The sequence below is a fragment of the Monodon monoceros genome, unplaced genomic scaffold (genome assembly GCF_005190385.1).
Source record: "Monodon monoceros isolate NGI ecotype Baffin Bay Population unplaced genomic scaffold, NGI_Narwhal_1 Contig261_ctg1, whole genome shotgun sequence".
NCBI lineage: Eukaryota > Metazoa > Chordata > Mammalia > Artiodactyla > Monodontidae > Monodon > Monodon monoceros.
Genome location: NW_021698533.1, coordinates 1 through 12,841, shown reverse-complemented (window position 1 = coordinate 12,841; position 12,841 = coordinate 1). Strand labels below are relative to the sequence as shown.

The following is a 12,841-nucleotide window of genomic DNA, read 5'->3' as shown; positions in this document are numbered from 1 at the left end:
AGAGGGAGATGAACGCAGTCTGAGTGGTTTCGGTTTTGAGTTAATGTCCTATAAATAGACTTTCGTTATTTTTTGGTTGACGTTTCAGGAGGCGTCAGAGGATATGTGCATGCGTTACGTATCGTAAGTCGGTTAGAGAAGTTTTTGTTTTGTTTTCGTGTTTCGGGATTGCTGTTAAATGTTGCTTCAGGTGTTACTGCTAGTATCGGGTTTGTAGTGGTGGCTTAGTCAGGAGTGAGTTCAGCTTTTTGAAGTGGGTATAATTGAGAGTTGGGTTTTGTTTTTCTTGTTCTTTTTTTTTTTTAACTGTGCAGTGCATGTAATGAGATTGTAGTGTTGTGGTTTGTTCTTTTTGTTTGTGTTTAGCAAATGGTTGGAGTAGTGACGTTGGGCTTTTTTTGTGGGTTGCTTTTCATACAGTGTGTGATATAAATAAATTGTTGGCTGTTGGTGAATTTTAAAACGAAGAGCAATTTAAATCTGCTTTTCTTTTTCCGCGTAGCAGCGTGTGGTGAAATGTTTTAGCAACGTTTTCCTGTATATAGCACTTTAAAGTAAAGATGGTGGTTTACTTTTGATATGAGACCTTCTGTGTTATTTGGACTACTGAAGGTTTTCATTTTTCTTTTTCTTAAAAAAAGGGAAATTGCATTAGTAATACATTAAAAGTACTGTAAAAACAAAGCTTAATCTTTGTTGTGTGTTTGTGTTGATCCTGGTGTTTTCTTTGCAGGCGTGTATGTCGATGCAGTTAACTCCCTGGGCCAGACAGCGCTTTTTATTGCAGCATTATTAGGCCTTACAAAATTAGTTGATGTCCTGGTGGATTATGGATCAGATCCAAATCAGTAAGTACAATGACATCACTACCTAGAAAATAAGTTTTTAAAATGAATTGAGGTATTTGGAAACTAATTTGGTAAGATTTTAAAAGAACCTTCACTAATTTATGCCAATGAAATACATTTGTATTACCTAACGTTGAACCATGCTTTTGTTTATTTCACTTTTTTGGTTGTGCAACTTGCAGTGTTTTAGTTCCCCAACCAGGGGTGGAACCTGGGCCCCCAACAGTGGAAGCACAAAGGCCTAACCATTGGACCACCAGGAAATTACCAGAAACATGCTTTTAACTGTAAATAAGGAGTTTTCGAAGCAGTTTTACTAGACCCTGTGAAATAAGTGAACCTTTCTACTCATTTAGTCATTAACAAGTACTGTTTATGTATTTCCACCGTGCTTTGTAGTTTGTATGATTTGCACTTTAACATACCCCACAACCAAGTTCGTCACCGATAAATATATTTGGCATCACTTTGTCAGGATGACTTTTGTAGTTGTGGTTTAAAAGAATCTGAGTCCAAATTTTAATATGGAACAGCAACACAATGTAATGAATCAACGACAAGTGAACATTTCTTCTCTTTGTGTAGGACTTTTGCTTTTTCCAGGGCCTTCCCAGGCACTAGCTCACTAAAGCTTTACAACCAACTCTTCGACAGGGAACAGCAGGTATTTTTACAGTTCCCATTGGACAGAACCAGAAACAGATTTCGAGCGTTTATATGATTCCAGCCGATTTTCACAGGAATGCCAGAATAAACACAATCATAAGTCATAAAATAGCTTTCCCATCTTACAGAAGGAGGCCGCTTAATTTTTTTTTTTTTTTAAATATTGATGTTGAAAGCTTGTATGTTGTTATAAGATTGTTTGCTTAGTGGGAAAAACCTTGGAAGCTTGGAGAAGTATAAAGAAAAAAACCAATCAGCATGAGAATTCTGAAACCCAGACATAACACAGTGCACATTTTGCTTTGTTTCCTTCCAGAATTTTTCTGGACTTGCATATTTGCATATATTTGTCTCTACTGTATCAGTGTTTAATATCAAAACTCAGAAATAAAGGGCTATCTCACTTGATGTTTGCAGATAACAGCTTTGCAGAGAGGCCATATTAGCTCTGCAGTTCCTCAGCAAAAATGCAGCATTTTCTAGTCATCTGCATTTGCATCTGTTTTGTGGAAGTTTAGAGCTAGGTTCTTTAAAGAAGAAATCATTCAAACCTTTAATATTCCAGAAAGTTTAAATGGCTGGTCCATAATGGTGCATTGTGTTAATGATAGGGTTTGAGACCAGGAGCCCAGCACCTGAAGAAGTTCCCTTTTTAGAAATCCCCATGATGCCAGGGGGAGGTGGGAAAGGACAATATCAAGAGGAAGAAGGCAGACCCTGTAGCTTTTTATTTTGTGATAGGAATGCTTTCATGTACTTTAAAAATATGTTCCATCAAGGGAAGGGAAATTTCTGGGGGGAAGTTGTATTCCTAAGTGCTCAATAGAAATGCTGTGATGGCCTGGGTGTATTGAGGTCACAGAGTCAGATGCCTGCAGGACTAAGTGGGGTCAGTGGGTACAGGCTCTGTCTAAGGGGCATCTGTTGCAGCTGGGCAGAAAAGGAAGCCATGGAGGCCAAATCTTCCAAATTTCCAAGAGGCTGGAAATCCCAGTTTTTATTGTGAAATCCCCAAAGTGTTAAGTATTGTCCATTACTTTAAATTCTTTTTATAAACACTATGTGGACCAAATAAAACATGCCTCTGGGTTGCCAAATCACTCTGTGGGCCTCCAGTTTTCAACCTCTAGGATAAATTAATAAAAAAATACACATTTTGATATCACTTGGACCTGGATTCCCTTGTAAGGGTTAGCTGGGTATAAAAAACATTATTTTTTTCTTCCTTAGCATTCACAAGAAATGACAATATCTTCTCTCTCCCTACCCAGCTCTCTTACTATTTATGGGAAGAATGATTAGAAGGCTGTAAAACATTATACAAATTTATTTTTAAAGCAAGGAGGGGGCTTCGCTGGTGGTGCAGTGGTTGAGAGTCCACCTGCCGATGCAGGGGTCACGGGTTTGTGCCCCGGTCTGGGAAGATCCCACATGCCGCGGAGCGGCTTGACCCATGAGCCATGGCCGCTGAGCCTGCGCGTCTGGAGACTGTGCTCCGCAACGGGAGAGGCCACGACAGTGAGAGGTCCACGTACCGCAAAATAAATAAATAAATAAATAAATAATAAAATAAAGCAAGGAGGATATTACATTTCCCATAGCGCAGTGTGCTGGATTGCTTATCAGACCCAGCAATAAGGGAGAGCTCACAATGAGATATCCCAGCGGTTGCCAGATGCCTGGGTACAGGCCAGCCTCATTGGCGTCAGCTGGGGAACTTGTAAAAAGTACACATTCCTGGGCTCTATGCTTGCAGGTTATGATTCAGTCTGTTGTGTAGTCTGAGAATCTGTATATTTGACAAATATCCCAATGACTTATTAAGTAAATTATGGTAAATCTGTACATTGGAATACTATGCAGCTGTTAAAAAAGAATTGGGGTGACTTGTATGTTCTCATATGGAAAATTCTCCAACATATACTTTAAAAATTTTATTTATTTATTTATTTATGGCCGTGTTGGGTCTTCATTGCTGCACGTGGGCTTTCTCTAGTTGCGGTGAGCAGGGGCTGTTCTTTGTTGCAGTGCGTGGGCTTCTCATTGCTGTGGCTTCTCTTGTTGCAGAGCACGGGCTGTAGGCGCATGGGCTTCAGTAGTTGTGGCACGTGGGTTCAGTAGTTGTGGCTTGCGGGCTTTAGAGCGCAGGCTCAGTAGTTGTGGCGCATGGGCCTAGTTGCTCCACAGCATGTGGGATCTTCCCAGACCAGGGCTTGAACCTGTGTCCCCTGCACTGGCAGGCGGATTCTTAACCACAGCGCCACCAGGGAATTCCCTCCAAGATATACTATTAAATGAAAAAATGTAAAAGCATAACAGTTAATATAGCACGTTTTTTTTCTTTTGGCCACACCATGCGGCTTGTGTGATCTTAGTTCCCCGACCAGGGATTGAACTCAGGCCCTCAGCAGTGAAAGCACTGAGTCCTAACCACTGGACTGCCAGGGAATTCCTAATATAGCATATTCTTATTCCTACTTGTATATGCATAGAAAATTTCTGGAAGGATATAAAAACTTGTAACAGTAGCTGCCTCTCGGCAAGAGAACTGTGTATGGGTCTGGAATTGGGAGACTTTCTTCTTATCTTTATTATCTCCTTTTTCATTTTATTTCTTCTTCTCCTTCCCTTTCTGCTTCCTCCTACCATTTGTGTTTCGTTTTAAATTAAAGAGAGCAAGCTCTGGGACTTTCCTGGTGGTCCAGTGGTTAAGACTCCACACTCCCAACTGCAGGGGGTGCGGGGGTTTGATCCCTGGTCAAGGAACTAAGATCCCGCATGCTGCTGGGTGCGGCCAAAAAAAAGGAGCAAGCAAGCTCTGCAGGTGATTCTGACGTGCAACCAGGTTAGGAAACCACAGCTACACATCACATCTCTACATCTCACAAAGGCTGTCCCTTCATGTCTCAGATAGTTTACTGGTTTTGGTTAAATTTTTCTGAGCTGTAGATCCTTGACCAGATTGCTGATGCCAGGGTCTGTGGGCCTCACCATAGGACTTGGGAGGTAGAGACATTTTCACATGAGGTGGTCTCTGGTGAGGCTGTGCTTCACCAGCCTGACCACAGGGCGCTACAGACGTGAAGAAATTGCTTCAGGGCAGCCAGTATCAGGGGGCTGTGGGGAAAGAACACTGGATTTCGAACCAGACCCATACCTGGGTGTGAATCTTGGCTTTGCCCTTTCGTTTCCTCATCTATAAATTGAGAAATAATACTGCCTTGAAGGGTGGAGGTAAACATGGAAAAGGGGGATGTATATAAAGCTTCTGTGAGGCCCCAGATAGGTGTCGTTAGGCCTCACAAATGGTGTTGTTACAGTTCTCATCACCAAAGGTTGCCTTTGTAGAAAAGGAGCCCTGTGTTACCTATGGAAGGGGAAGAGTGTTGCCATGGACACTCATTGTACCCCTCCCCCACCTCCAGCCGCTGCTTTGATGGGAGCACTCCTATCCATGCAGCAGCATTTTCAGGCAATCAGTGGATCCTCAGCAAACTGCTGGATGCAGGGGGTGATCTTCGACTCCATGATGAGAAGGGTCAGAACCCGCAGACCTGGGCTCTGGCAGCAGGGAAGGAACGTGGCACCGCGGTAAGTGTGGGCCCGCTCTGCAGGCACACCCAAGGCAGAGCACAGGGCTGGGAGTCAGGCACCCAGGGGCAGAGGCTGGTCCTGGGGACAGCACAGGACTTGTAGTGGCCTTGCCATTGACATTGGACACACAGGCCTGGGTTGAAGCAAGTTAACCACCTGTAAACCTTGGGCAAGTCTAGTGAACTTTTCTGGTCATCCATTCAGTGGGGAGGGAGAACAACTGTGATTTCGTCTGACCCTTAACTAGCACTTGTCGTGCATCAGACGTTCTGAATTAAATTAAATACTCATTTAATCTTTACAACAGCCCTCTCAGGTAGGTACTATTATTGTCCCCATTTTACAGATGGGGACACTGAAGTGCATTGACATTAAATAACTTGTCTGTAGCCACTCGCTGGCAGGCATAATGTGTTTTAATGAGGGCTAAATAATCTAACAAATGTAAAGGGCACGTGGAGGGAAGGGGGAGATGGGCAGAGTCCCTTCCCTCTGGTTCTCCTGCTCAATAGCTATTGGGCCTTGGACAAAAGTTAAAATACTCCTCCTGCCTCAGTTTCCTCATCCGTTGAATGAAGGATTTGGAGGTAATTATTGCCAAATGAGCTCCCTGAAAATGGAATCATCTCATTCCATATCTTTAGGAAGTCACTTGGGCCCTTCCCTTTCCAGAGGTTTCCCTGTGGGGGGCTTCTGTCTCCTCAGAGCACTCCCCTCAGACCATTCCAATCCCACTGAAGGCCAGGGTGGCCATTAGCTGTGTGGGCATTGACTGTCTCTGCCGTGTGTTGCAGATGGTGGAGTTCATGCAGCGCTGTGCCGCGCACATGCAGGCCATCATCCAGGGCTTCTCCTATGACCTCCTGAAGAAGATTGACTCCCCTCAGCGGCTCATCTGTGGCCTGCCCCGGTTTGGGGGCCTCATGCAGGGGTGAGTGCTGCCTCAAGCAGACTGGGATGTTCTGCATCACCCCTGCCTTCCTTGTGGGAGCCCTCGGTCCCCTCCACATTGGTCCCTTCCAGCAACTGGCCCACCCAACGGGGTGAGCTTGGAGGGAGAGGATATTGCCATGAAAACCTTCAGTTGTCCCCCGGCTTCCAGGAACGTCTGGGGGAAATGAATTCTGGGCTCCAGTGGGAACCACCCCATGGTTAGCAGAGAAGGAAGGAACTTTTCAGGCCTGGGCTGCCCAGCAGAAAACACTTTCTTAGCAGAGCAGCTGGCTAGCTTTTTTTTTTTTGTCATCTCGGAACCATGGAAAACGTGTTCCTTTATTGGAACATGCATCCTTTATCTCCTAAGGTTGCAAAAGACACAAATGCTTAATTTAAGGTTCCTTGGGCTGTTTTAAGCTGGTGTAAGACTTGCTGCCACCTGGGTGGGCAGCCTCCCCTTGTCCCCATCACAGCTGCAGGAGGTGAGCTCCATCCAGGCTTCTCTTCATGCTCAGGAGAGTTATTTTAAGTTCCCTGGGCTTTAAGACTTAGGATTTATATGTGGAAAATTCTTTCCATTTTGATTTTCTCTGACAGCATCTTTTTCTGTGATCAGGGTGAGTAGACTTGTCACACTCTTCACAGGCTCCCGCATCTCATTCTGTGCACACTGAGTCCTGGTTTTCCTCTCATGACCTGGATGCTTCTCATGCAAGATGAGTTAACGATTCCCTCGAGGACCAGTTACTCCTAACTGCTCTCCTTGCTGCCACTCTTGTCCATCTTGGTTCTTTACTCAGCATCCAGAATGACCTTTTAAAAATGAAAATCGAATTGTGCCACTCACTGCTAAAAACCCTTTCAGGGTCTTCCCCAAGGCTATCAGGTTAAACTCCCAAATCCCCCATCTGGCCTTGGAGCCCATGCTTGGTTCAGCTCTTCCATCTCTTACACCTCCACTCCTGCCAGCATTAGGATCTTGGCAGACCAAGTTCCTTCTAAAAGGGCCAAAGCCTAGTCCCTGCTGCTGTTTTGTGACCTCAGGCCAGCAGGTTTCCCCTTTCTGGCTCCATTTTTCCCATCTGTAAAATGAGAAAGTTGGACAAGGTATGCTTTATGATTCTTTCCAACTTTGACCAACTCTGTTCGTTATCTGTTGTACTAATCCCAAACTTAGTGGCTTCAAACAACAATAAATATTTGTATCTCACATAATTTCTGTAGGTCAGGAATGGCTACACCCAACTCAGCCATTCCAATGGGAATGGCTGAGTTGGGTGGCTCCGGCTCAGGGTTTCTCATGAAGATGTGGTCAAGATGCAGCTTGGGCTGCAGTCATCTGGGACTGGAGGATCCAGTTCCAAGGTGGTTCACTTGCATGGCTAGCAAATTGGTGCTGGGTGTTGGGCCTCCCCATTAGGCTGCTGGAGTGTCCTCACAACATGGCAACTGGCCTCCTCTAGAGCAAGTGCTGCGAGAGAGATCAGGGCAGAAGTCCCGGGGGTCTGGCCTTGGAACTCACACCACTCCGTCATTTCTGCAGTATTCCATTAGGTTAACAGGCCAGCCCTCTCTGACCTGTGTGTGGCTACACAAGGGCATGAATACCAGGAAATGGGAATCACTGTGGCCCTCTCAGAGGCTGACTTCCACTGTCAAGTAGTAAAGACAAAACCAACTACGCATTCTGACAGCTTGGTTCAGCGTTGTTCCTCTAGATATGGGTAGTTAATCCTTACTTTTCTCCTCCTCTTTTAAATATTTCTAGAAGCCCTAATGGCTCTCCTAACCGACTGCCTAAAGCTGGAGTCATTTCTGCCCAAAATATCTACAGCTTTGGCTTTGGAAAGGTAAGAGGTTGCTACCAACACTCAATGTTTGCAGGACTAACTGGGGAATCGCCCGGCCCTGGCTCTGGCCCCAGGGCCCACAACTGTGTCCAACCCTTCCTTCCTATGGAAAGTTAAAATACTCCCTCTCCAAAGTGTTTTTTTTTTGTTCTTTACTGCTCTTGCAGGACAAGTACCACCTCTTAGTGTTCTTGTCCTTACTGAAAAATGATGAAAACCTTGGAGAGTTCTCTTGAATGCCTTTGGGCTAGATTTGGGGAGTTTTAGACAATGATCCTTTAATTCCCAGCGAAGGCCCCAGGCATGTTCTGTGGGTGTCTCAAGAGGCGCCTGAGGCCTGGTGCTTCAGGCCGGCATCTGACCTCTTTCCGTGAGCCTGTGGTTTCCTAGCTAGCAAAAGGGAAAGGGTGTTACAACCTTGCAGTGCCTCTTGGAAGATTAAAGATAATAAAAAGAATTATGTCCGGTGCATAGGGGTATTCAGCAAATTGATAAATAGCAGCTCTCTCTATTTTTAGCTGGCTGGTAAAATTCTGGAGGAGTTTTTCCCCACCATTTGAAGCTGTGCTTTGCTTTCAGTTTTATCTCACAGGGGGCACGCAGCTGGCTTATCTAGGATCTCTTCCAGTAATTGGAGAAAAGGAAGTGATTCAAGCTGACTATGAGCCCACCTTCTCTTTCTTCAGTGGCCCCTACATGGTCATGACCAAGTAAGTGGAAGCTGGCCAGTGGAGGTGAGACTTAGTCCCACAGGAAGGATGGACTTTAGTGACTTCCTTGTGTGTGGAGGGTTTCTGCCCAAACACAAGGACACACTGAAAAGCAGATGTCTGGATCAGGATTTCTCAGCCAGGACACCACTGACATTTTTGTTACCCTTTATTGTCGGGGGCTGTCCTGTGCACTGTAGGATGTTTAGGAGTGTCCCTGGTTTCTACCCACTAGATGCCAGTAGCAACTGTGTTCGCCTCCCCGCAACCCCCTACATTTGTGATTGTGACAACCAAAATGTCTACAGACAAGGCCAAATGGCCCCTTGTTGAGAACAACCGCTCTGAAAGATTACTCATGACAGTGTTTCAACCTTTCTACTCTCTAGAGAATTAGAGGCAGCATAGGGGTGACTGTCTGGCCTCAGGTCAAAGGGTACTGAAGCCCTGCATGGCTCTCACCAGCCAAATGCAGCAGAGGCGGCAGTAATAGGATTTGGCTGTGATGAAAGTCCCTGGGATGTTCTCAGTCCCCAGAGGCCTGCCTACTGCGGGATCACAGGAGTTGTCCTGGCCAAGGTCTCTTGTCCTCCTTGAACCTGGCTGCCTCTTCCCTGCTTAGAAGTCACACCCTTCTAAAAAGGCCTCTACAGACCCGCAAGGCTCTGTATCCCCTGAAGATATGCTTCTTGTTTTCCTGCCCGTGCCACAGACTTGTTGTCACATCCCCTCTTCTTCTGTCCACTGCTGTGGCCTTTGCCCACGTCATCACTGTCCCTCCCCCAGGCTAGCCTCCTAACTGGCCTCTCATTCTCCAGACCACCCCTGCCCTCCCATTCCCCATGCTGCTGGTACCCTTGTCTTTCTAAAATACAAACCTGATCAAGTCCCTCCCTCCCTTAAATCCTTCAGTGACTTCCTGCCACCTGCACTAAGTCCCTGAAGTGCTTTAGGCCCCCGGGGGTGGTAGGAGGGAGGACCCCGCAGTGCTGGGGTGGGGGCTTTACAGAGTCTGTATAAACACTACTTCTCTGATCTCTGGCTACAGAGCTCCTCACTGAAGCAGTGGCTGCTCATTCCCTTCTGCTCCCACTCTCTCCTGCCCTTGTAGCCTTCTGTGGAACGGGAGCAGGGTCACAGTGAAGGAGCTGCATCTTCCCACGCACCCGCACTGCCGCAGGCGGCGGCTGGCTGACTTGTTAATTGCTGAGCTAGAGCACAGCAGGTGAGAAGAAAACCCAAGAGCATTTCAGACCCAAGTTCAGGGCTGTGCAGGGCTGTGCCTGAGGGTGGAGACCAGCCCCCTCAGCCTCAGCACTTCCTCGTTGTAGGTTGATTTGACTTCCCAGGGCTGCCAAGAAAGAAGAAGAACTCATGAATAGCCTGAGTGTGGGGATGGTGGTGGTAGGGGCTCAGTTCAGTCAGCTGATCAACTCCCCATGACATGTTTCTCTGAGGTGCAGCCTTCAGGCCTGGCGGGCTCTTCTGCAGCCTCTGAGGCCCACCTTATTTTGGGCCCTGTGCCCATCAGGTCAGCGTGTGCAAGACTATCTTCATAGAGCATGGCTCTGCTGGAGACCCACGTGTCTGAGGAACCATGTCTCTCCTTTGAGGACACGCTGATGGGTCTCAGTACCTTAAGTTTCCTCTGGCTCAGGGGTTAGTCTTTCAAAGGGGCAGGAAATCCATCCTCGGTTTCATACCAGGGCTGCTGAGGCCTTGGAATAGGCCCTGGCTCATCGAGTTCTCTCCTGAGGAAATCACTCAACTCCTGTAAAGCCAGATCCTTCCTTTTGGAGAAGTCATCCTAAAGGGACTCAAGGAGGCTGGAAGGGCTCATAGACGCAGCATGGATTTTTTTTTTTTTAATATTTATTTATTTATTGCTGTGTCGGGTCTTATTGCAGCACGAGGGATCTTCCTTTGCGGTGCACGGGCTCAGTAGTTGCAGCACCTGGGCTCAGTTGCCCTGTGGCACGTGGGATCTTAGTTCTGCGACCAGGGATCAAACCCACGTCCCCTGCATTAGAAGGTGTATTCTTAAGCACTAGACCACCAGGGAAGTCCCCGCAGCGTGGATTTTGGTGTGAGGGTCTATGACCTTGGGCCTGACATCTCCCTGACCTTGGTTTCCTCATCTCTAAAATGAGTGTAACTGTAATGATACCTTTCTTGCAACTGGTTGTTAGGATCAAGTTGATGTGTGTAAAGTGCCTTGCTTAGTAGCTCTTAGTGACATTGTCGTTGATGACCCTAAGCCCTCAGGTTCTGATCAGTGAAAGGTCAAGGGTTCCACCAACAGACACCCCTACTCCCACCCCATCCCCCTTTCTTGGAAGAACATTCTGTGCAAATAGTATTTGTTTGGAGTGCGTTCAGGGTGCCAAGAAGAAAGGAAAGCGCCCATCTTCCATCATGTCCTCTTCCCTCCGCCTCATCGGAAGCCTCCTTCCCTCTGCAGCAAGTTGCGGCACCCTCACCTGCTACAGCTGATGGCTGTGTGCCTGTCCCAGGGCCTGCAGAAGACCCGCCTCGTGTACGAGCGCGTCGCCGTCGGCACGCTGTTCTCTGTCCTCCATGAACGGGTAAATGGCCGTTTCCCTGGGTTTTTCCCTTGCTCCCCCCCACCCCCCGCCCCAGCTCTCCCTTCTCTTCCTCCCTCTTCCTTCTCCCCCAGCAGAAGAGTTGAGAAACCTCTTAATTCTTTACTCTGTGGGAGCTATATAACACATCATTTAAGGCTGATCAGCACGTTGGAACTAGTGTGATTTTATTACTGTTTGTCTTGCTTTTTTATCAGACATCTAAGAGCTCAGTAGACCCAGAAAACACATAGCCACACTTTTAGCTAACTATAATCAAACAGCCTCTGGTCTTACTTCCCGGTATTTTCACTGGTGCCCTGCAGGACCTTTATATGCAAGTCTTTATCAGTCCCCTCTCCCTTTTCAGACTTCCTGGTGGAGGCGGGGACATATTCCCTGACCCACAGACTCCCTGGGAAACATGCTTTGGGCTGACATGTGGCTTCAGAGAGGTCCTGAAAGATTTGTTTTTCTTTCTCCATGACTTTGTTCTAAAGACCCTGGGCTGGAGTGAGAAGAGACCCTCCAGGAAGGGCTCTTCCCTGAAATGGCTCGCCATTCCTCCTGCCTGAGCACCTCCTGTTAGTGTCCTAGTTCCCATTCCTCTCCTTGGGTGAGGGCGTTAACTTAAAATGCCACTTCTCTGGGGAGAGACCTGTTATGATTGGGTACTTTGGTGTGAGTGAATTTCTGTCCTCCTAGGATGAACTTTCTAGGTCATCTGACTGTGGTAGGGGATGGAGTGTCCTTTACGTGTCTAGGTTCTCCCGCAGCACAGGCTTGGCTGGGGATGGGGAGCGGGGCAAGCGCATTGCTGGTGGTGGCAGGCCCACTCTAGAGGAGTGTACCAGGCTTTGAGGACTTTTCTCCTCATTTTTCACGGTATCAAGCAGCTTGGCTGAGGGAAAGGAACCCAGGTTTGGAGCCAGGGGCCCTGGGTCAGTGGGACCTTAGGCCGATCACTTAACTTCCCTGAGCTTTAGGTTCCCCAGCTATAAAATGGGCACACTAGGTGGCTGTCGTGAAGATCAGTTGAAAAGACTTTGGGAACTACAAAGCATTCTACAGTGTCAGGGGCCGCAGTCCCCTTTGTTCTGGTGGTTGATCTCTTGCTTGCAGCGGGCCCAGTTCCCCATACTGCACATGGAGGTGATCGTGCACCTGCTACTCCAGACCTCCGACGCCCTGAGATACCTGCATTCTCGGGGCTTTATCCACCATTCCCTCAGCTCCTACGCCATCCACATCGTCTCCACAGGGGAAGCGAGGCTGACCAACCTGGAGTACATGATGGAAAGGTGGGTGCACCTCAATCATGACGTCCAAACAGGATCTCCCTGGGGGTGCTTTGATATAGAGAGAGAATCTGATCTGGGCTTGACTCCTCATTGGTGGGCTGAGCTGGCTATCCATGGAGGAAGAGGTTTCCCAGTGCCTTGCCCTGTCAGCCAAGGTTAGAGGGACTTTGGGGAAGTTATTTCTGCTCAGGACATTCTCATTTTAATAAACATTTAACAAGCATGAGTACACATTAGCCAGCATGTATAAGTTTTCAAAATTTTCTGTGGCTTCACACAACCAAAGTATTTCTCACATTGCACTCTGGTGTGTGTGTGTGTGTGTGTGTGTGTGTGTGTGTGTGTGTGTGTGTG

The 12,841-nt window shown here is 47.3% G+C and overlaps 1 protein-coding gene across 1 annotated transcript; it reads left to right on the top strand.

The window, feature by feature from the left end:
* LOC114897623 (inactive serine/threonine-protein kinase TEX14-like) lies at positions 1-12,580 on the top strand (the record flags this gene model as incomplete). Its single annotated transcript, XM_029226651.1, has 9 exons — positions 1-123; positions 734-848; positions 4,940-5,105; positions 5,903-6,039; positions 7,813-7,894; positions 8,474-8,604; positions 9,716-9,829; positions 11,066-11,189; positions 12,309-12,580. Coding segments are annotated over exons 4-9 (860 nt in total), but the record flags the coding sequence as incomplete, so codon positions are not given.
* Between the last annotated feature and the right edge of the window lie 261 nt (positions 12,581-12,841).